Source organism: Oculina patagonica, chromosome 5 (assembly GCF_052425735.1).
Source record: "Oculina patagonica isolate OP01 chromosome 5, crgOcupat, whole genome shotgun sequence".
NCBI lineage: Eukaryota > Metazoa > Cnidaria > Anthozoa > Scleractinia > Oculinidae > Oculina > Oculina patagonica.
Window position 1 is genome coordinate 10,091,987 of NC_135762.1, and position 23,167 is coordinate 10,115,153.

The following is a 23,167-nucleotide window of genomic DNA, read 5'->3' on the forward strand; positions in this document are numbered from 1 at the left end:
CATAGCCAAGTGTCTTCAAGTCTTAGAGCAGTTTTCAATTGAGTGTCGTAAAACCAAAAACCAAAGTAATCACTCCAGCCAACCACAAAGAACACAGACAATCCAGTAAACCAATCAAAACTCGAAGCAAATACATGTAGTCGGCACAAAGCGTTCAGGAGCGAGTCACGATTTGTTTTAGTTTTAATTCTGATTGGTTGAGAAAATGGCGCAAGAGTTTTAAACCAATCACTAAGCGTAGAAAATTACTTTCGACCCTCAAATTTCAATTACCCAATTTTCTAGTCTGATCTTCGAAATTTGTCAATCATATTTTTTTCCCTAGTGGTTTTGTGCCCAGCTACCCTTACAGTGAAACATGGTCCTCCGTAGCGTTTTAGGTAGAACACACACTCAGTTTTGATTTTTTTTTTGCAAGGCTAAACGCAAAAGCAAGAATGTCATACACGATTCTCGTCTGTTCGTAGGCCCTTTGATTGACTGAGAAATTTGGGAAACAAGTTAAAAGACAAAATCACACACCCGTCACACGTCATCTACAAAGGCAAGTGTAATTGTGGAGTAACATACATTGGCGAAACAGCACGCAACCTCGAGGTTCGTGTTAATGAACATTCAGATGTCAATAAGCAGTCAGAGCCAGCCAAGCACATCAGAAAACACCCTAATCACAAGTTCACGTGGAATGTTTTAACCACTGCCCACTCATGGTTAAAAAGAAGAATAAAAGAAGCATTCTACATTGCACGCTACCACCCTGAACTAAACAAACAAGTGCAATCACTGGACCTCACCTTGTTCCCAATGGGAACAGGTATTACATAACTAGTGTTATCTGAACTATAAGAACGATGAGCGTATGCAGATTTTTTCACTCTGATGATGATCGAACAGATCGAAAACGTTTAGCATCAATTTTAACAGCTTTTACCTTAAGTTTTATTTTTAACCTTTTATCGGCGAAATGTATATAACAGAGCGATTGTAGGCGAATTGCAACTTAATTCTCACCTTCTTTGACGCCAAGAACGCCATTCCTCTACTAACTTGATAGCCGATCATCACCAGATCGACTAAAGTAAACTCTTTCTCTGGATCATTCTTAGTCTTGGTCCAATCGGGTTCATAAATGTCCCTCTTGTTACGAAGAAACGAAAGCAAGCTGCCATGAGGGGCAAACTCCATGATGACCATTAGACGCTTGCCTCGTGTGCAGGCTCCCAGGAGATTGATAATGTTCTTGTGCTGTCCAAGGTGGATGAGAATCTTGAGTTCTGACGCTAAGTCCTTGTACTCTGCTTCAGTAGCACCCTCTGAAACAACAGGAAAATGCCAAATATTGATTGATTGACATGCATTTATCTAGCCTCGGCTGTTCTAGGCATTAGGTTAGTTGGGGAGCATTTTGTTTCGCTGTTCACAGTTATCTGGCTGCACCTCAACTAAGTGAGATCTGAAACAGGCAAACATAAACCAACTGGGTAATATTCCGTGGCGGATATCATCTCATATTCCCAGGGTTTGGCTCACGGGGGAGGGGAGGGGGGGGGGGGAACTCAGTCTGGGACTGAATAGTGCTCACAATTTGCAAGTGATTCTGCAGGGGTCACAATTATCTTCAACCTCTATCTATCAACCTCGAAACAAACATAAAAAACAATAGCGCCACACACACACCTTTTAAGGTTTTCACTGCTACAGGGAGCCTGATGTTTTTCCATCCTCCAACTATTTCTTCCTTCTTGAGGTCCTTGGCTCTTGAAGACCTGCGAATCTTTGAGCGCCGCTTGAAAGATTCTGCACTCTTGTCTCGTGGATCGAGAGCTAGGATGCCAATAGCCTCTGCCTTAACAACCTGTCCAAAGGCTCCTGCACCAAGGACATCCCCTAGGATAAGCCTCTCCTCAGGGAACTCCCAGTCTGGGTCGTAAGGTAGATCATTACACTGTTCCAGGAGGCTGCGATCAGGGTCAATCTGAATACAAACAAATTGTTTTACTGTTATAGAAGTACCAGTAGCTGTAGAAAGAGTGCTTTAAGTGTTTAAGACCAACTATGTAGACTGCCGAGTTTATACAGTAGTGTATTGTTGTAGATTTTGGAATCAAAGGCTGAGAATTCAAGTATTCATGAAAAATCGACTGGATTTATACCCAAGGCCTTTTTATCACTTTCCACCTGAGCCGTGAAGCCAACCTTTTGGAAGCATTTTAATAGGACACACGCCACTGTGCAGGAGTGCATGGCTTAACCTTTGGTTTTCCTGTATACTGAAAGATTCTTCCTAATTCCAAAACGAACCTTTTCACCTTGTAGGCAGGTTTAAGTTTCCATTTTACTCTGCAAGATTTCCCTTAGGTCTTTACATACAGTCAACAAACAACTAGTTTTACATCTTCACAGGATAGTTCTTGACATGCATACAGAATTTCCTTGCACACTATACCTGGTAGTCTGATTGCCTCAGGAAGTAAATCTCCTTATACTCGTCGATCTGCTTCTTTTGTCGGCGATAGACAACAATGCAAATCACCAGCACGATAAGCACCACGGCACCCACAGCAATAGCAATTCCAACCAAGGCACCTGTACTTAGCGGGGAATCATCCTTTTGAACTGCAGTTGCTCCTTCTAAAAAAGAAAAAAAAAATAGATAAATTGTTAGAAAGTGAACGTACTAACAATAAAGTTATATATCTTTTCATTTCTATGACCTATGACCTATTTGGTAAAAAGAATTAAAAAGTTGACACTGGCTAAAAAATATGGTTTGGACGTTTCGGCCACTAACTGTGGCCTTTTTCAGCAAAATGCAAATGTTTAATGGCATCCTGCTTGAATATGTAACAAAATTCCCCACGTTTGGCTGTAGCACATGACGTGAAGACCAATAGAAAATACATATTCTAGCAGGATGCTGTTAAACAATTGCATTTTGCTGAAGAAGGCAACTGTTAGTGACATTACCGTACCCAAATTCGCAAGTAGCCAATCAGAAGCGCGATCTACTGTCCTGATATCCTACGATATCAAGTCACTGACCTGATATGCCACCATATCACGGTCACTTTGAAGTAAAGTAGTGTTACCGAGCGATGAATTGAAAAGAGGTTTTACCAATAAAACAGAACCTCGTAATTTAAACTTAGCTGGTGTTAAGCGATAGTAAAAGGAGAAAAACTTTCCCGCCAAAACTAAACTTGAGCGCGCTCGCTAATTGCGCGATGTTTGCCGACGAGTACTGAAACATTCAGACTGAAACAATGGAGTTGGAATTTCCACATTTTTCGCTAAATTTTGATTTTGAAAATTTAGAGAATGAAACTCCAAACAAACGAGTGGAACAAAAGGCAGAAGAGGAACTTGATAAAAGTGTTGAAGAACAAAAAGGTATCAACACAAGCAGGTCAACACAATTTGCACTACGTACCTGGCAAGCATGGCTTCAACAGAGCGTTAAATATAACCGAATTTTTGGCTGAATTTGGGTACGGTAAATACCTAATCGTACCCTTTTTGGTACGCTTCGGCTGCATATCAGGCTCGTTTGGTCTCGCCATGGGTATTGCGTCTCGCCAAAATACGAACCATGGCTCGACCAAACTCGCCTGATATGCCGCCGAAGCGTACCAAAAAGGTACGATTAGGTATACATGTAAGAAACGTCCAAACCATATTTTTTGCAAGTGTCAACTTTTTAATTCTTTTTTACCAAATTTTTTTTTTAACCTATGACCTATATTTGCCTACACTGTATGACACAATAATTTATTTATTTTGCCAAATAAATAAAAAGTTTGTTTCCTGTTAGGCTGATAAATGCATGATGGGTTGTAACTCCTTAAAGGAACCATGGCACAGACAACACATCTTGAAATAATGGCAAATATGTTCAAATTTGTCCTTTGTAATCCTTCTTTCTGGTAATCTGTGTAAAAGGTAAACATACTTGCTTATTTTCGTTTTTTTTTTTTTTTTATCAACCAGTTGGTATTTTTCTTTGTAAGAAAACTATTATTAAATTTGAAAGAAATCAGAAAAGTGACTTTAAATACTATGACATAGCTCATTTAAAGGGACACTGTCACGGGGGGTTTTCTGCGTTTTGGTAAAAAGTACTAAAATTGGCAAAGTACTCTAATTTTGCTTGTACACAAAATTCACCTAGTACATCAAGATGAAGACATAAGTAAATTTTTGTTGGACTGACTAACTGGCATCACATATCATCATTTCTTTCCTGGCATGTACATGTACTGTATGTCCAGTCTCGAAGTTCAGTAGGGATTGACTAAAAAGTTATTATTGCAAAATCTCCAGGGGCCCACATTTAAACCTACAGGTTGTGTGGGCCAGTTACACAATAAAACGCCAAAACAATGTACTAACCTTTTTGCACTTTTATAAAAACTTCATGACTTCCCAGGTGATTACGAGCAACACATTTATAATCTCCAAAGTCATCATCATCCAGTGACTTGACCCTGAGCTGTAGTGAGCCGCTCTCTGTTCCTAAGACCTCCCCTGTGTTGTTTTTCACCCATGTGACATTAGGGAGCGGGTTGCCATCTGCCCTGCAGGTCTGGTTCAGTGGATCACCTATCTTCTTGGCTGGTGTTGTGTAGCCATCATTGGGTTCCATTATCACTGGTTTCACTGTTTAAGGCACACATGAAATAAGGAAATATTAAGTGGCCTGAGTACATTGCTTGACATCCCAAATAAAATTAATTACCGGTAACAATAATTATAAGAATCACACGTAACAAGAGACAGCCACGCACAATTATTAAAAGAAATGGACAAGTGCCAATCATGTCTGCTTATGTTAAAGCCAAACACAGTCAAGTCTTTATTGCATGAGCAAGCAATAACAATTACAATTATTTTAAAGAAGTTCACTTTTGGAGTCGCCATTATTTTCATGCTTGACCATTACAGCTTGTCATAATAGTGCTGTTAAAGCCATGTACTTACTCAGCACATTTATAAATGCACTCTGGGACTTCTCTCCTTTTGGGTTGCTGGCACGACACTGGTATTCGCCCGAATGCTTTTTCTCAGGGTTACAGATGACAAAGTATCTGGGATCGTCGCTTCGCAGATAGTAATAAGAATCTGTGCGTTGCTTGCAGTTGTCAGCGTCACCTTGGAGGCCCCTGCTGCCCTTGTTCACTTGATTGCTATTACCATCCTTGTAGAAGAACCAGGTGATTTTTGGTTCTGGGTTTCCAGTGACATTGCAAAACAACTGCGTCTGCCACAAGTCACTACCTTGGACCAAAGTTTTACTGCGTAGAACACCGATCTCAGGTGCAACCAGCCCTGCGAAGAAATCACAGCTTGAGTAAACAATTATATTAATCCTCCTGCATGCATGTCTTCAATTCTTCTGTAGCTTGAGGGATACAGTACTGCTCAAAAGTACATTGTAAGTTGACAGTCTCGACTTGATCCTAAAAACTCAACTCCTGTATCTTGAAATTCGAGTGACTTAAATTTCGAGACACAAAAATCAAATCGAGTTTGAAATAAATTATTAAGAAAAAAGACTTTCTCAAATAATAATTATTAATGCAGACTTGAAAAGGATTTATTCCTCAAACAAAGAATAGCCATTTACATGACTTTTTGAAGTACAGGTATAACATATTGACCTCGACCTTAGTACAGTAGTCTCTTTGATCACTTACTAAACTTTATTACTGCAGAGTCGATGAAGTAAAATGTTATGGGAGCATGGGAGAAAGAAAAAAATCTGAGTCTTTGATAGGAATCGAACCCATGGCCTCCCAGATACCGGTTGGGCGCTCAAACCAACTGAGCTACGAGAGACTCGCGGTGAGCTGGGCCAATTTTACTAGGTTTAAATGCAAGATGCGTCCTGCAGCTGCAAGCTGCAGCTCACAGTATGTAGTTCTCTCCCATTTCAAAGTGACACTTAGATTATCACTTGATCAGTCGTGTAATGTTCAATTCACATGCAAGCTTACTTTGTACAATGTAATACCAACAGTCATGACATGGGACCACTTACTGTGAATGGTGACATTGACTTCATCATACTCGTCTGGCTTCGCACTTGATACACATCTGTAGCTTCCAGAATCATTCAGTGTCAAGTTCTTGATAGTTAACACAAGCCTGTTTTCTGCAGATGTTGGACTCTGTGATATCGTGACATTCACACGTGCATCATTTTCATGGGAAAGTTTTTCGCCACCTTTTGTGAAGTGAGCAACAGGGCAGAATGTACCACACCGGTCAAAGCAGACAAGCCGCAAAGTAGACTCTTCATTAAACTGTGTTTTACTGTTGGGGTCAAACTCTGTCAATTTCTTGGCTTTTGCTGTTGATTGAATTTTAAATTTTATTTTCAAAGTGAATTTCCAAACATTTGTTTGACAATAATTGAATTACTTTTTTTATAACAAATGTACTGTTAAGTAATAATTTAAAAAAAGAACACTATACAACATGTACACGTATCAACCAAAACAGAAAGCGCTTCATCACATTCCAAACACCAGCTATTATCAAGAAGAGAAGGAATTCACAAACTTGTTAACACCAAACTTTTAGCCTCAGTAAAAAGATTTTTACATGCATCTTAATTTTGTTTCAAAAGTAAAATATATTAAAGGGGCTATATCATGGTATTTTAGGTAATTTTATTTATTTTCGTTATTTAAGAGCTCTAAACTTCAAATTGGCAGAGCAAAAGTCTTTAATTGGCAAAATCACGGCCACATAACAAACAAGGATAATTTTCGAGCATTGCAAATGCACTTTCATACAAATTGAGATAAACTTGAAAAAAGTCGGGCCGACTTTTTTCAAGTTTACCCCAACACAATCCATTTTAATCTTCGCGAATTTTGCCTATCCATGCCCCTCTTTGGTCTTTCTGTGTTTCTTTTGGGTTCTTCTACAGTTTTAAGCCGTTATTGTGATATTTCAGTTAATTCTACGACCAGTTGGTCAGTGCCGAAATTGCCTAAAATTGCGTGACATAGCCCCTTTAACCCCTCATGTTCTTCTTGACACAATCTAACGATCAATTGATTTCTTGTGAATAGGAAGTCACAGAAAACCCTTCAGAAGCATGAAGTCTTATAACAACATTATTGTTAAGTGACAAATAAGTGATCACAGAAAACCCTTCAGAAGCATGGAGTCTTGTAATAACATATATCAATTGTTAAATTAAGTGATATGTATGACTTTATTCTCATCAATGAAAACAGTAGTAAGACAACTTCTTACCAAGGCGAACAAGTTTGATGACAAAAGCATCATTTCCTACAGTGTTCACTGCTTTGCACCGATAGAAAGATGCTAGCTGGTCTTTTTCAACTTGCACCACACTTTTATTTGTTGGTGTGTTTGTGGGGGTGATTATCAGATTTCCAGGAACAGATTTCCACTGATTTTCATCTGGCTGACAGGAATCAGCATCTGGACAATCCAAATTTTGGTATTGCCAGGTGAATGTTGGCAAGGGGTTGCTCTTGTCTACTAAGCAAGACACCTCTGTTCCCACGCCATCAATAGCTAACACTGTATCTGACCTTTTGTTAAGTACTGGTGCAGCTATAACAGGAAACAAGAAAATAAACAATAAATTGAGAGTTAATTAAAAGAGTTCTTCTTTACCCATTGACTCCCAGAGATTTTTGATAAAGGCATTATAATAATTATTCTTTGAATATTTTGACATTTTCCGGTTGAAGTACAGGAGCTACATTAACGCCACTTGCAACATGAAGGCATGCCTTTCTTTCCACTAGTAGTTTGGAGATGGTTTTGGGTCAGAAAGTGCCCTACCACTTACGCTTTTTTTTTTCACTTTCTTTTTTTTTCTTTTCTTATCTTTTTCCTGCAGTTGATGGCCTTCCAATGCGCTTGGTTGTAGTTCAAGAATTCCCAAAAAGCATCATTCAAACAGGAAATTCTTGTCATCAAGGAGCCAAAGGAGGTAGAGACAAAATTCTCCTACAAGTTTTTCACTCAAATTTCTACGCATTTTTGTGGGTATTTTAAACCCAGTTTCTCAAATCTTTTCCTTATGCAGAGATTATGTAAAAGTCCTGCAGATCTTTCCAAGCCAATTTTGGTGCCAAGAATTCAAGTGAATTGGACAAAATTAATATAGAGTGTGTTTATGGCGGCCATATTGGAGGAGTGAAACAATAAAATGATTTTCCTTTTTTTTTTGTAAAAAAAAATCATTTTTATGCAAATATCTTATTGTTTCACTCCTCCACGAACACACTCTATTATTGGTACACTGTAAGGATGTGCAGTGCAATACAAGGTACAGTCAATTCTCTCTAAGACGGACACCATAGGGACCAGCCCAAACTGTCTGTCTAAGAGAGGTGTCTGCCTTTCAGAGTCCAATTAGATGAGACAACTCAAGTAGTGGAGGGTAAGTACAGATAGTGAAGGGGGGTTACAGAGACATCAAGGGAGGGGGTCTGATAAAACAAACAAATTAAATCTGGGTAAAAAAAACCTTGGTCAAAAAAAGGACATAGAGCATATTTTGACCTGTAACATATGTTACAAAAAAAGTTAATAAACATGATAAATGTTCACGGCGCATCATATAACCTTCAATATTATTGCATGAAATCATTTGACTGTTTAAATTGGCGATTCATGCCAAATAGAACCCAAGATATGATTTTTTCGATACTTGTCTTAGACAATCCATTAGCAGACAAGTCTTGTCAAAATATAGAAATCGCTAATGAGAGTTAGATTTAAAATACAATTTTATATCTTGTTTATATATGTAAATTTTGCACTACTCGAACACTAATCGAACAGCGCTGTTTTATTATTTTCTGGCAAAGATATTTCATTTGATTTCTCCAACAATACAACACAATGAAAACCAAGAGCAATGAATAACAAAGAACTGCGTATGGGTACGTGCGTATGTGCACTATGTGTACGTGCGTATGTGCGTATACGTATGTGCATATGTGTGTATGCGTATGTGCGTATAAGGTGCGTATGCGATGGACGCTTATTTCTGAGCGGTACTGTACCTTGCACATCCAGATCAAAAGCCAACTTAGCAGATGGTTCAACGCCATTCGTTGCTATACACTCAAACTTCCCGTGATCTCTGGGATACACTGCATTGCGTATTTTAAGCACTTGTTCAGTGAAAGTAGTATGTAATGCTGGTTTTACATTTACTTCATAAACCTCATAGATAATCTTTTCGCAGCTTTTGTCATCTGGACCTGTACAGTTTGTGACATCTAACTTCCTGCCATTTCTGTACCAGTGTACATCGGATTTTGGAGATGCTCTTGCTACACACGTGATGACTTTTTGTGCCCCTTCTCGAATAGTCCTTGGTCCATCAAAGGCATTAATTTTAGGTGCTGTAGGAGCTATAAACAGGGCAAGACATCATTATTTTTGACATACAATAACTTAAAGTAAACTACATACATGTATAGACTAAAAAAAGATCATGTTCATCTGTCACACACACAGTACAACTTGTAGATAAATGAACCATCAAATGAGTTTTAAACTCAGAGTAAAGTCATTTGTATTTGGAACACAGTTGACATGTTATTATGTTGTGGTTTACCACAGTTTGCATTGATACGCAACGTCAGAAATCAAAACACCCGCGGAAAGGATTCCCATCAGTCAATGTTTGAAATGACGTTTTGCACAGTCAAGTGATCATGACAGTTTGACCAGTGATAAAAAAAATTAATCAGCTGACAGAAGACTACTCATGTATATGGTCAAATATAACTTTATTACACAGCAAAGACATTTTAAAGATTTTTGGAGACTTTGCCTTAAATTTCAAGGCTTTTGCGTTTGGACACCAAATGAAACAAATCAGTTTGCAGATCTTTATGAAAAAATAATTTTATACAAAGCAGACAATGACAGACTGAATGTTGCGATACATTTAAATAAGTGCTCACTAAACATAAAACATTTGAACCTAAAATAAATAAAAATAAATAACATCACTTTTATTTAAGTGTCAAATGTATTTAGCACTGCTGTGCTAATTGAGGACGCGGTAAATAGATACCAGGTAAACAGATATTATAAATCAAACATCAACTTGTAAAAACCCCAACTGGCAGGACGCTGACCAGTTGGCTATTTACAAAGCGTAGAGGAGTTAAATTCAGGACGACCAAACACAAATCCATCTAGTGGCAGGGAGGAGGATTTGATCCAGGCACCTCACGCCGACGCCCTTTATGGTGTGTATTCCGATGGTTTAGAAAAAGCCCTTTATGACAACTTAGCTAAAAAAGGGTTTAATCTGCACCTGTCAATTTAAAAAAGTTAAGGATTTTGGCCACAAAATAAAATTTTTATATCACCAATTCACTTTCGTGATAGCTCACACGACACAGAAAACCCCTTCAAACTTTGATTGATGGATATTATTTTTTAAAACATCTACGTACAGTTGTTTTGTTTTTTGACATCCTGTATCAATGCAAATGGTGGTAAATTTATCTTTGGTTTAAAACTTTTCAGACTGGTTTGATTTTCATTTTTCATTGTCTCCTTATGAACAAACTGGTTTGAAAATTTTTATAACAAAGAAAAAATTAAACCACAACATTTTGTATTTACAACAGCAGGCTTAAACAAAGCCGGCTATTTTGTCACATTCACCAGGGTTGTACAAACACGTAGATAAAAAAACACTAAGCTGGCTCATTATCAAGTCCAGCTGGCTTCTCTGGCTTACAGCTCTAAAAGTTTACCCAGGTCTTTATTTTTGTCTGAATTTTCAGCCAGATTTAAGTTCTCCCTTAGCCGGTGAATTTAACTAGCAGCTGGCCCTTAGCAGCATCCCTAATTCAACATCCATGGTGCCCGTGTGCATGCATGCAAAGTTGAACAATTGATCTTTCTTACTATGACCTTCTACAATAATCCATTTTACAGTTGCCTGCAAAGCGACCTAGCTTTTGAATGGTAGTGAGGCTGGAGGTGACCTTGCATTGATACAAACCTCTCTGCTTTATTATGTAAATGAACACTAGTTAGCAGCATGAACAACATGATTTACATAACAAAAGCAGTGACAGGTCACCTCCAGCCTCACTACCATTCCAAGGCCAGGTCACTTGGCAGGCAACTGTAAAATGGTCTATTCACCTGACACAAACTTACCATCAACTCGTACACTTATTAGCCTATGATCCGTCTTGCTATAAGCCGTCAGCACACATTTGTATTCACCAGCATCTTGCGTTTGAGCATTTGTAATCTTTAGAATAGCCTTCACTAAATTTTTGGTCGTGTCAACAGCATTAGTGACCTTGCTGTCTGGGACATTTTCCTCTCCTTTTTTCCATTGAAGCTTGCTAACTGTAGTACCTTCAGCTTCACACAAAATTTGTCCATCTCCTCCTCGCAACAGAATCAGTGCAATGTTAGGGACCAATTGGAAATGCTTTGGCAATGCTCCTATAAAGTAAAAAAAGTAACAACACATTGTTTAATAATAAAAATTATAGCAATTGCAGCACACCATGTACATTTGTAAGCAGTACTGCAAAAGTCACATCACACTGCAAAATGATAAAAATGTAAATAATTGTGCACACAAACATGTACTGTACATGTATAATATAAATATATAGTGATAATAATATACATATAGAGTGAATCTATGTATTCATACAGCCAAGTCAAAATGTTTCAAATTAGTAGTAGGCAAGATACATGTAGCTGGAGTAGTGGGCTGGGCAGCAGAGGCCAAGAGCTCGTTTGGACGCCATCTTGTTTGTAATGTACAGAAAAGTTGTCAATCTTTATTATATTTCTCAACAGCATGATCACATCCTTCTTTTGTTGCTAGTAAAAAATATTTTGGCAATATAGAATACTGCCTTTTATTCAGTTGGGCATCAACAGAGACACAATCCAGCAGCATACATTACATACATTCCTTTAATGGTTCGCAAATTTGCATTACATGTATACATTTAAGACGATTTTCAAATATGGCTATGTTACTGCTTACATGTACACTTCTCGTGATAAAAGTAAAGCAAGATCAATGAAATTGTTGTTTTAAAATGAATTTATTGTGTGAGTCCTGATTTTTTGGCAAGTGTGTTTATAATAACTGTTATCACATCCAGACAGTGCTTGTGGAATATGTGGTTCCAGAAAATATCCAAACCACAAAGGTCACACTAAGGGTCATCAATTGGAAGTCGTTGCAGGAGGAGGGTCTAAAAACGCCAAAACAATTTAAAAAAGCGTTTGAAGCTAAACTGTAATTTTAAGTGAAGTGGGGTGAAACTGAGGAGGAGGGGGGTGGGGTGTGTTAAACCGAAAAACCCTTCAGAGGGAATGGGTCCAGTACGGGCACTTGCTGGAGAAACATGATCTAACAGTAATTTTTTTTAATTTGAATTGTTATTAAGTACAATTTTATGATTAAATTCTATATTACAAGGGTAGTTGTCTTTATCATAACCCACTGTACTGGCCGACTATTATGCTCAGACTGGCAATCTGATTGGCTACGCAAGGGTAGTCTACTGTTTGATAAACTACATTGTACCCCGGACCAAGCGCAAGGCAAAACTAATCCACTTTCCCTGATTTTTTTTGTTAAACAGATTGGTCTCTTTTGGTTGTGTTAAAAATTAATAATTAGATAGTTCGCTCTCAGTTTCTATCCGCTGTTGATAGTTGACCAGTGAGAGGCAAAAATCAGCTGATTTTGTGTAATTAGCTCACCTGACTGAAGTATCATGTAGCCAGAGGACATTGGCCAGCGAATAGTTTGGCCTTCAGCTGTTGCTTTGCAGTTATACCTTCCACCATCACCAACAACTAGGTACAGCAGGGTGAAAACTTGTCCATTCAAAATTAGTTTCTTTGGCTCGACAGTTCTTTCAGTCCAAGTTACGAAATTTTTGGTGTGCAAGAGGGAGACTGTAGCATTTGGATTATCAGTTGTGCAGTTTATATCCGTATTCAAGCCCAGGAAGCCATACAAGATAGCGGGTGGTGGATTGAGAAATTTTAGCGCCCCAGCACCTGCAGTCAACAAATATTGATGAGTAGAAAAACAGTTACAAACTACAGTGTACAGTGAGAGAGAAAGTTAATTTGCAGGACTGACTCCATAAACAAAATAAGGTGGTCTGGACTGCCAATGCCTGATTCCCTCTATGCAGTGTTCTCCCTAGTTTTCAGCACAGCAGGTAAGAAAACTTTTCAAACTGTTAAAAAAAAATCTGGTAAATCCCAGCCATTTTCTAGTTTACCTACAGGTACATGGAACAGAATGTTGTCCGAATCAGGGCGTAAAATTAACTTTTTCCCTCAGTAGCCACTTGGCTCCTAAATATACCAAAATAGTAACCAATTCCAAAAATTTGGTCGCCATTTTTTTTAACAAAAGAAATAAAACAGTTCTCCTTCTGTGATAGACCCTTCAAATAAATTTATTTTCATCACATTTGCATTTATTTCAATCTCGAATGGCTTTTTGTGCACAAGAACTGGGAAGACTTTTGGTGACATTACATGAGGTACCAGAGGACATCGCTGACCATATCAAAATAGGCACACGTGCTACGTGTGCATCGAACACTACACGATGTAGGATGCTTGACAGTCATTTGGCGATGTTTTTGACTTCATCTGCTATGGATTTAAATATTTCGAGTTGAACCATATTGCCTTGTAAACTTCAATGCAATACAAAGAGCAAAGATAGAAAGCAAATTTACTGTGTGGCTGTTTGTGTGGATAAGTCAAAACTGAAAAAGAAAGTTGCCCGCCCAGAATAACAACGCTCGATTGCAAACCATATCAGAGGTCTTTTTTTACAGTTTTGGAAAGGTAAATAACCTTCAAAACTAATATATTTACAGGTAGCTGAGATGTAAGATCTTTAGATGAAGCAAGAAGTTATTGTGTACTTTGCCCACCCTGTCCGATTTTTTATGAGTAATGCAGCAATTTGAGGTCGATTGTGCGAATTCTAGTCGCCAATTTGGCGACCAACTTTCAGGATTTGGTTGCCAAAGTGAAAAATTTAGTCGCATTAATTGGCGCCTGTATTAGGCGCAATTTGACGCCCTGCAAATGCTGGTCGAATTTTATTTCATGACAACTTTATTATGGCCTTGCAGACCTCTTTTGCCTGCTATGCAGCCTAAGAGGATACATTTGCTGTCCCTTACATGACTTACTACTTGAAAAAAATCGATGGTCCTGTTTCGCCTCTGCTACGAATTGCTTCAGCTCTTTTTTTTTTGCTTCGAATACTCAGCATTTATGATGGCATTGTTGAAAAGTTGTATTCTGGATTTTGTTTAAAATGCTTACGGACTTATGAGAAGAATTTGACAACGAAAGCTGCCTTTGTCTTCACCACGTATCAGCTACGGTCAACTAAACAATCAACTATTTTCTGCGTTTTGCAAGTTTTTGAAAACTGAACTATTATATGTAAGTAATATTTCTAACTTCTGAAATTATTTTTTACCTCTTTGCCTATGTGATTGTTTTCATTTTCAATGGACAAAGTGAAAGGACAGCAAGGATTGCTGCCGCTTCATTGTGGCATCTATTGTGGAAACTGTGCAACAACAGACGTGCACTTGCCGAGAAGTGAGAAAGACCAGCAAAGCTTGCTCTTTCTTCGATAGGTATCAGCCTTTAGAGATTCGGAAAGCGAATGGAAAAAAAGAATATTGAATACTAGCACAAATTCGTAAATGAATATTGCATTTGTCGCTGTTTATTCTCAATCTATTATTTTATGTTTTCGATCAGGACTACCAAGGTGAAACGAGTGGTGTTACTTTTTTAGGCGGTGACGCCTATATGTTATGGCCCGGTGGACGGACGTGTGAGGTGTGAGAGATTACTCCAGCCGAGTAGCACTGGGAACTAGGCACTTTGTTGTTTACTCAGTTTCGTTACGCCATCTTTGATTGTCAATGAGTATGAATCAACTTTAAGAGCATCCATCGGCAAAACGCGTTTGATTTCTAACGTACAGTTAAACGGAGTTTTGGGGTCAGGGGGAGAATGATGTACTGGATAATTGTGAGCTCGCTTAAAGAACTTTTTTACCGTTGTACGTGTATTCGAAGTCGGCATACGTGATGGTAGACTAAGTTGACTGATGTTGAATTTGAAGGCCGGTTAGTGTCATAACTTTTGAAACCTTTCCAAAAGGGAGACCGATGGCAGCAGTATCTTGATTAGATTGCAAAGGTGAGCTATCTGAAATCATTGTTTGCTTTGACGTGCATTGTCGATAATATTTAACTTTAAGATAATTTTCCTTCTTTTCCCTTCGCGACTCGCCATCTTCCTTTTACTGCTTTTGATAATATTTATTCGGGTATTTATCTCAAGCCATTAAAAATAACACAGTGACGGTATCCGTATTCCTATTTGTACGAGAAGCCAGAGTTCAGAATGAACTACCGTATTGCTGATTTAGCTGATCTAAAATGTTTTGTTTGATAAGTTGCATAAATGCATGTAAGTGATTCTAGTAAGCGGTGTTGACTTCATTATATTTCAGACCATTTCAATACGGAAATGTCACACAATCTTCAGTATCGACTAGGTGTGGAAATCAATCCTGGGCCTTTCTGTTGCTAAATGACGAAGTTCATAATGATTTAATGTATTTATCTTATCATACTGTAGGTTTGTAATGTATTGGAGGTTCGTTTTGTAGTCAAGGCAAATAAAAATTAAAATGAATAAGAAAAATGCAATTTCTGGGATCATTGTAAAGCGTCATCGCCTGTGCATGCATGTATGCGTGCCGGTTATTTTTTTTACCTGTGGAATTTCCAAGATTTCTTAGCGGTTCTAGGAGATGCGCCTGCAGGAAATTGTGGTAGTTGTATTCATCAAAACATAGGCTAGAATTGGCAAAGATGAATACATCTACCATGACTCCCTGTAAGCGTGCGTCATAGAGTAAATTGGTCATTGTACAGTACACCCTTAACATAGTTTTTCCACATCATATTTTCTAGTGCAACCTTGATTGCCAACACAAAAGTTTTGTAAGGGACAAAACTATTTTGCTTTCATATAATTAGAGAGCAAGAAAAATTTTGAGAAATTTTAGTGCAACCTGTCTTGAATAAGAGGGCTTAACATCCTACAAACTGCCATATTTTGTTCTTCCAAGACCACAAAAAGTTTTCGTTTCCTTCCTCCTAAAGACCGAGACCACTATAATTTCTTGACGGCCAACTGGCAAAAAAATAGGAATGTAGCCACAAACTGCCACTCAAAACTGGCTTAAACCGCGAAAATGACAGAGAATAACTGGCCATAAGACAGGTTGTCTTTTTTGAAAGAGATGTAACCCTATTCAAAAGTTCAGACCGCAACTTCGTGTCGGCTACATGTATTTGCTTCTAGTTTTGATTGGTTTACTGGATTGTCTGTGTTCTTTGTGATTGGCTAGAGTGATTACTTTGGTTGTGGTTTTACGACACTCAATTGAAAGCTGCTCTATAACACAATGTAACACTACAAGTACTTACTCAGCACATTTATAAATGCACTCTGGAACTTCTCTCCCTTTGGGTTGCTGGCACGACACTGGTATTCTCCTGTGTGCTTTTTCTCAGGGTTACAGATGACAAAATATCTGGGATCGTCGCTTCGCAGATAGTAATAAGAATCTGTGCGTTGCTTGCAGTTGTCAGCGTCGCCCTGAAGGCCATTGCTGTTGCTGTTCACTTGAATGCTTTTACCGTCCTTGTAGAAGAACCAAGTGATTTTTGGCTCTGGGTTTCCAGTGACATTGCAAAACAACTGCGTCTGCCACAAGTCACTACCTTGGACCAAAGTTTTACTAGGTAGAGCACCGATCTCAGGTGCAACCAGCCCTGTGAAGAAAACACAGCTTGAGTAAACAATTTTATTACACGACTAAGGCGGTCCGAGGGCCAATAACTAAATCAGCCAATCAGATTACTTAATTTCCGGTCCCGCAAGGGCCGATATTTTCCAAGTATCGGACCAGGTTTTGTCCCGGATGATCCTGCGCTAATTCCCGCGCGATTTAGTGCAAGATTTTTGCAAGATTATTTTTGCCAGATTTTTTCGGAGTTTTTATTGCTTTGAAAATGAAATGACCTTAAAAACAGAAATAATTATAACTCCTTTAGCGCACGTAAAAGTTTTGCCGCACATCGTTTTCAACGACATCTACCGGGTAGCAATTCTCACTACACAAAGTTTCCAGCCGTGTAATAAATCTCTTATTAACCAAGCTTGCTCGGGACCGTACTGGGCGAATATTGGCCCTCGGTCTTTTTTGTATGGACCTCGCTGCGCTCAATCCGTACTGTCAAGACCTCGGGCCAATATTCGCCCAGTACGGCCCTCGCGCGTGGTTAATAAGATATATATGTTAATCCTCCTGCATGTCTTCAATTTTTTCTGTAGCTTGAGGGATACGGTACTGCTCAAAAGTAAGTTGAGAGTCTCGACTTGATCCTCAAAACTCAATTCCTGTATCTTGAAATTCGAGTGACTCGAATTTCGAGACATAAAAATCAAATCGAGTTTCACATACAGTAAAAACCCGCCTGTAAGAACCTATAGATTCAAGAACCTTCTGGCAGAAATTTGCTTTTTTAATACCCCAAAATATAAGAACCTGTTTAGCCAAACAAATTCCAACAGGTTCTTGTATGTGGGGTTTAACTATTTGAATTTATAAATTTTTTACCAAAAACCATACTGTATCATTGATCAATTAATGTTGTTGGACTTTTGGCAACATGGGTGCATTAATAAATATTTATAATGAAGAAGAGACCAGATTTTATACTATTTTCTGATAATCAACAACAATGTCTACTCTGGTCTACTCTGTAGAAATTAAGAACCAAATTAAGAATCTGCTTAGCCTAAACTGTCAATAAGTACCCCAAAATACAAGAACCTGTTTTGCCAAACTCTGAAAAAAGTAGGTTCTTACACGCGGGTTTTTACTGTATTAAGAAAAGAGTTTCTCAAATAATTTATGCAGACTTGAAAAGGATTTAAATCAAATTCCTCGAACAAGGCCTAGCCATTTACATGTGATGAACGGGTATTTTACATGTACCTACAGTGCAGTACATGTGAGTACAGTAGTCTCTTCGAACACTTACAGTACTACACGGTACTACTGCAGAGCTGATAAAGTGAAACGTTATGTGAGCATGGGAGAAAGAAAAAAATTTGAGTCTCTGATGGGAATCGAACCCATGGCCTCCCAGATATGGGTTGGGCGCTCTAACCAACTGAGCTATGAGAGACTCGTGGTGGGCTTGGCCATTAACTAGGTTCGAATGCAAGATGCGTCCTGCAACTGCAAGCTGCAGCTCACAGTATGTAGTTCTCTCCACTTTCAAAGTGACACTTAGATTATCACTTGATTAGTCGTGTAATGTTTAATTCACATGCAAGCTAATTTGTAATAGTAATTGGACCAGGTGGAGTACAATTCAGGGGGTAATCAGGCGAGTATTTTTAAAATCAGCCAAGCTCGCAGCGCGAGGCCGATTTAAAATTACAAGCACGATTACTCTCTGAATTGTACGACACGAGGTCCAACTACTAATTAATCGTATCAATAACAAAATTCGAGGTTAGGAAGTCTTTGAGAACCTTGTTTGTGTGAAAAAGCCGAAGGTAAATTCCATTGCTTGTTCAAAAACTAGGAAAACAGCAAGAAAAAAACCCATTGATAAATGCGTGTGATTGACGCGCGAATGGCATAGGCATTGGACACCCACATGATCGCGCACCAATTACACAACAAATAGGCTCATGCAGAACCAATGAAAATGGAGAATTTTGTTATAGATACGATTAACAATGTAATACCAACAATCATGAAATTGGAACACTTACTGTAGATGGTGACATTGACATCATCATACTTGTCTGGCTTAGCGCTTGACACACATCTGTAGTTTCCAGAATCATTCAGCGTCAAGTTCTTGATAGTTAACACAAGCCTGTTTTCTGCAGATGTTGGACTCTGTGATATTGTGACATTCACACGTGCATCATTTTCGTGGGAAAGTTTTTCGCCACCTTTTGTGAAGTGAGCAACAGGGCAGAATATACCACACCGGTCGAAGCAGACAAGCCGCAAGGTAGACTCTTCATTAAACTGTGTTTTACTGTTGGGGTCAAACTCTGTCAATTTCTTCGCTTTTGCTGTTGATTAAATTTTAAATTTTATTTATTGAACATTACTCTCAATTTTTAAATACAATTATTTTAATGCTATAATTAACTGTGGGTACAGTAGAAACAAAAATTAGCAAGGTTAGTTCAGCAAGGTTATTAATTCAGAACTGTAAATTTATTCAAAGTGAGTTTCCAAACAATGTTGCACATTGTTTGACAGTAACTATATTATTATAATTTTTTTTATAACAAATGTACTGTTAAGTAAGAATTAAAAAAAACATTATACAACAAGTACATGTATCAACCAAAACAGAAAGCACTTCATCACATTCCAAACACCAGCTATTATCAAGAAGAGAAGGAACTCACAAACTTGTTAACACCAAACTTTTGGCCTAAAAAGATTTTCAGATGCAACTTAATTTTGTTTCAAAAGTAAAATTTATTAAAGGAGCTATGTCACGGTATTTTAGGTAATTTTATTGACTTTCGTTATTTAAAAGCTCTAAACTTCAAATTGGCAGAGCAAAAGTCTTTTATTGGCAAAATCACGGCCACATAACAAACAAGGATGATTTTCGAGCATTGCAGATGCACTTTCATACAAATTGAGATAAACTTGAAAAACGTCAGGCCGACGTTTTTCAAGTTTACGTGAACGCAATTTGTTTTAATCTTCGCGCATTTTGCCCATCCATGCCCCTTTTTGGCCTTTCTGTGTTTCTTTTGAGTTCTTCTACAGTTTTACGCCGTTATTGTGATATTTCAGTTAATTCTATGACCAGTTGATCAGTGCCGAAATTTCCTAAAATTGCATGACATAACCCCTTTAAACACTCATGTTCTTCTTGACACAATCCAAAGATCGATTGACTTCTTGTGAATAGGAAGTCACAGAAAACCCTTCAGTAGCATGAAGTTTTATAACAACATTATTGTTAAGAAACAAATATGTGATCACAGAAAACCCTTCAGGCCGAAGCATAGAGTCTTGTAATAACATATATTGTTAAATTAAGTGATTTGTATGACTCTATTCTCATCAATGAAAACAGTAGACAACTTCTTACCAAGGCGAACAAGTTTGACGACAAAAGAATCATTTCCTACAGTGTTCACTGCTATGCACCGATAGAAAGAAGCTAGCTGGTCTTTTTCAACTTGCACCACACTTTTATTTGTTGGTGTGTTCGTGGGGGTGATCATCAGATTTCCAGGAACAGATTTCCACTGATTTTCATCTGGCAGACAGGAATCAGCATCTGGACAATCCAAATTTTGGTATTGCCATGTGAATGTTGGCAGAGGGTTGCTCTTGTCTACAATGCAAGACACCTCTGTTCCCACGCCGTCAATAGCTAACACTGTATCTGACCTTTTGTCAAGTACTGGTGCAGCTATATTAGTTAAAACAAGAAAATTAACAGTAAATTAAATTGTTGCAGTCAAGCTAATTCAAACAATTTCCTTGAGAACAAACAGTCATGTTCATTATAAGAATTGCATATTTCCTTTCTTCTTATTAAGAGTTCTTCTTAACCCATTGACTCCTGGAGATTTTGAAATTTAAAAAGCATTTTCTAGTTGCAGTTAAGGTGGCTCGACCCAGTATTTTTCTAGCAATACCTACCAACTTTGAACCCCTCATACCTGAAGTGCGTAAGGTCAATGACATATCCATTATAACACATGGATTACACATAAACTGAACTGCAATATGATATCAACTGTTTGTCTCTGTTTGGTACAGCCAACTCCCTCTAAGATGGATACCCTCAAATTAGTCAAATTAGATGATACTACTCAAGTAGGGGAGGGTAAGTAAAGATGGTTGAGGGGGTTTCAGAGACAGCAAGGGAGGGAAGGTGTTAATCTACTGATATACATGTATATTGTTTGTTGTCAGTGGTTCATTTTTATCTTTGGTTTACAGGGCTGCAAATAATTTTTTTCACTTGAAAGGACATATGTCCTACTAAGACACCATCTTGGTCGGACAAAACAACATTCTGGTCGGACAGATTTTTCTTCATCGCTGCCGTAAAATGATTTACGATCAAAAAATTGTCCGGACATCATGTCCGACCACAATTGGGATTGAGTCGGACATGAGCAAATTTTGGTCGGCCAATGTCCGATGACCAGCTGTTATTTGAAGCCCTGGGTTTAAAATTTTTTCAAACCAGTTTGATTTTTATTCCCCCTTGTTTTAGATTATGATAACGAATATGAAACAATGGAAAAATAAAAATCAAATTAGTTTGAAAAATTTAAAACCAAATATAAAATTAAACCACAACATAAATATATATAAAAAACTACATAGTTACATAAAACAAATTAAACCCAGGTTAAAAAAATAACCTTGGTTGAAAAAAAAGGACATAGAGCTAATTTGACCTGTAACACATGTTACATACCTTCCACATCCAGATCAAAAGCCTTCTTAGCAGATGGATCAACACCATTCGTTGCTATACACTCAAACTTCCCGTGATCTCTGGGATACACTACACTGCGTATTTTAAGCACTTGTTCAGTGAAAGTAGTATGTAATGCTGGTTTTGCATTTACTTCATAAACCTCATAGATAATCTTTTCGCAGCTTTTGTCATCTGGACCGGTACAGTTTGTGACATCTAACTTCCTGCCATTTCTGTACCAGTGTACATCAGATTTTGGAGATGCTCTTGCTACACACTTGATGACTTTTTGTGCCCCTTCTCGAATAGTCCTTGGTCCATCAAAGGGAATATAAATTTCAGGTGCTTTAGGATCTATAAACAGGGCAAGACATAATTACTTTTGACATACAATTTTAACTACATACATGTATAGACTAAAAAATCACTTGTATTTAAGTGTCAAATGTATTTAGCACTGCTGTGCTAATTGAGGACACGGTAAATAGATACCAGGTTAAAACAAATAAATTATTACAAATCAAACATCATGCAACTTGTAAAAAACCCAACTGGCAGGATACTGACCAGCTGGCTAAATGTATTTACAAAGCGGTGTCTGACATTTGCAGAATGCAGAATGCAGACTAAGAGAATATATTGTGTTACCTTTGCCATTATTGAAAGCTAACCGTAAACAGGCTAACCGAAGTGCTATTTAGGCTAACCGGAGTGAATAGTAGGCTAACCGGAGTGTGTAGTAGGCTAACCCAAGTGAAAAGTTCACTCCGGTTAGCCTACTACGCACTCCGGTTAGCCTACTATACACTCCGGTTAGCCTGTTTACGGTTAGTTTTCAATAATGGTAAAGGTAACACAATATATTCTCTTAGTCTGCATTCTGCATTCTGCGTTCTGCAGTCTGCATTCTGCAAATGTCAGACACCGTTTACAAAGCGTAGAGGAGTTAAATTCAGGACGACCAAACACAAATCCATCTAGTGGCAGGGAGGAGGATTTGATCCCAGGGCCTCAAGCCGACGCCTTTTATGGTGTGTATTCCAATGGTTTAGAGAAAGCCCTTTATGACAACTTAGCTACAAAAGGGTTTAATCTGCACCTGTCAATTTAAAAAAGTTAAGGATTTTGGCCACAGAATAAAATTTATTTATCACTAATTCACTTTCGTGATAGCTCACACGACACAGAAAACCCCTTCAAACTTTGATTGATGGATATTATTTTTTAAAACATCTCTGTACAGTTGTTTTGTTTTTTGACATCCTGTATCAATGCAAATGGTGGTAAATTTATCTTTGGTTTAAAATTTTTCAGACTGGTTTGATTTTCATTTTTCATTGCCTCCTTATGATCATCATGATCTGAAACAAACGAAAATAAAAAACAAACTGGTTTAAAAAATTTTAAAACAAAGAAAAAATTAAAACACAACATTTTGTATAACAGCAGGCTTAAACAAAGCCGGCTATTTTGTCACATTCACCAGGGTTGTACATGTACAAACACATGTAGAT

The 23,167-nt window shown here is 38.0% G+C and overlaps 3 protein-coding genes across 6 annotated transcripts in view; 1 reads left to right on the plus strand and 2 right to left on the minus strand.

Moving 5' to 3' along the window:
• The window catches only part of LOC144655377 (fibroblast growth factor receptor 4-like), a 92,256-nt gene that overhangs the window by 30,135 nt on the left and 38,954 nt on the right, over positions 1-23,167 (plus strand). The window lies entirely within an intron of this gene.
• LOC144655370 (fibroblast growth factor receptor 4-like) overlaps positions 1-23,167 on the minus strand; it is a 92,538-nt gene that overhangs the window by 8,915 nt on the left and 60,456 nt on the right. The gene's annotated exons all lie outside the window — the stretch shown is intronic.
• The window catches only part of LOC144655367 (fibroblast growth factor receptor 4-like), a 48,388-nt gene that overhangs the window by 8,009 nt on the left and 17,212 nt on the right, over positions 1-23,167 (minus strand). Inside the window, exons 1-14 of one of the 3 annotated variants that reach the window (XM_078515606.1) lie at positions 21,651-21,979; positions 20,301-20,627; positions 18,943-19,254; positions 16,575-16,922; positions 12,775-13,077; positions 11,191-11,487; positions 9,060-9,413; positions 7,267-7,593; positions 6,038-6,349; positions 4,978-5,325; positions 4,390-4,656; positions 2,447-2,631; positions 1,678-1,975; positions 1,012-1,313 (exon numbers count right to left, since the gene is read on the minus strand). In XM_078515606.1, coding sequence (XP_078371732.1) covers positions 1,012-1,313; positions 1,678-1,975; positions 2,447-2,631; positions 4,390-4,656; positions 4,978-5,325; positions 6,038-6,349; positions 7,267-7,593; positions 9,060-9,413; positions 11,191-11,487; positions 12,775-13,077; positions 16,575-16,922; positions 18,943-19,254; positions 20,301-20,436 — 3,789 coding nt within the window. In that variant the 5' untranslated portion in view covers positions 20,437-20,627; positions 21,651-21,979. Of the gene's footprint in view, positions 1-1,011; positions 1,314-1,677; positions 1,976-2,446; positions 2,632-4,389; positions 4,657-4,977; positions 5,326-6,037; positions 6,350-7,266; positions 7,594-9,059; positions 9,414-11,190; positions 11,488-12,774; positions 13,078-16,574; positions 16,923-18,942; positions 19,255-20,300; positions 20,628-21,650; positions 21,980-23,167 lie in introns of those variants that run through there. The other 2 variants (XM_078515607.1, XM_078515608.1) reach the window with 2 other exon arrangements.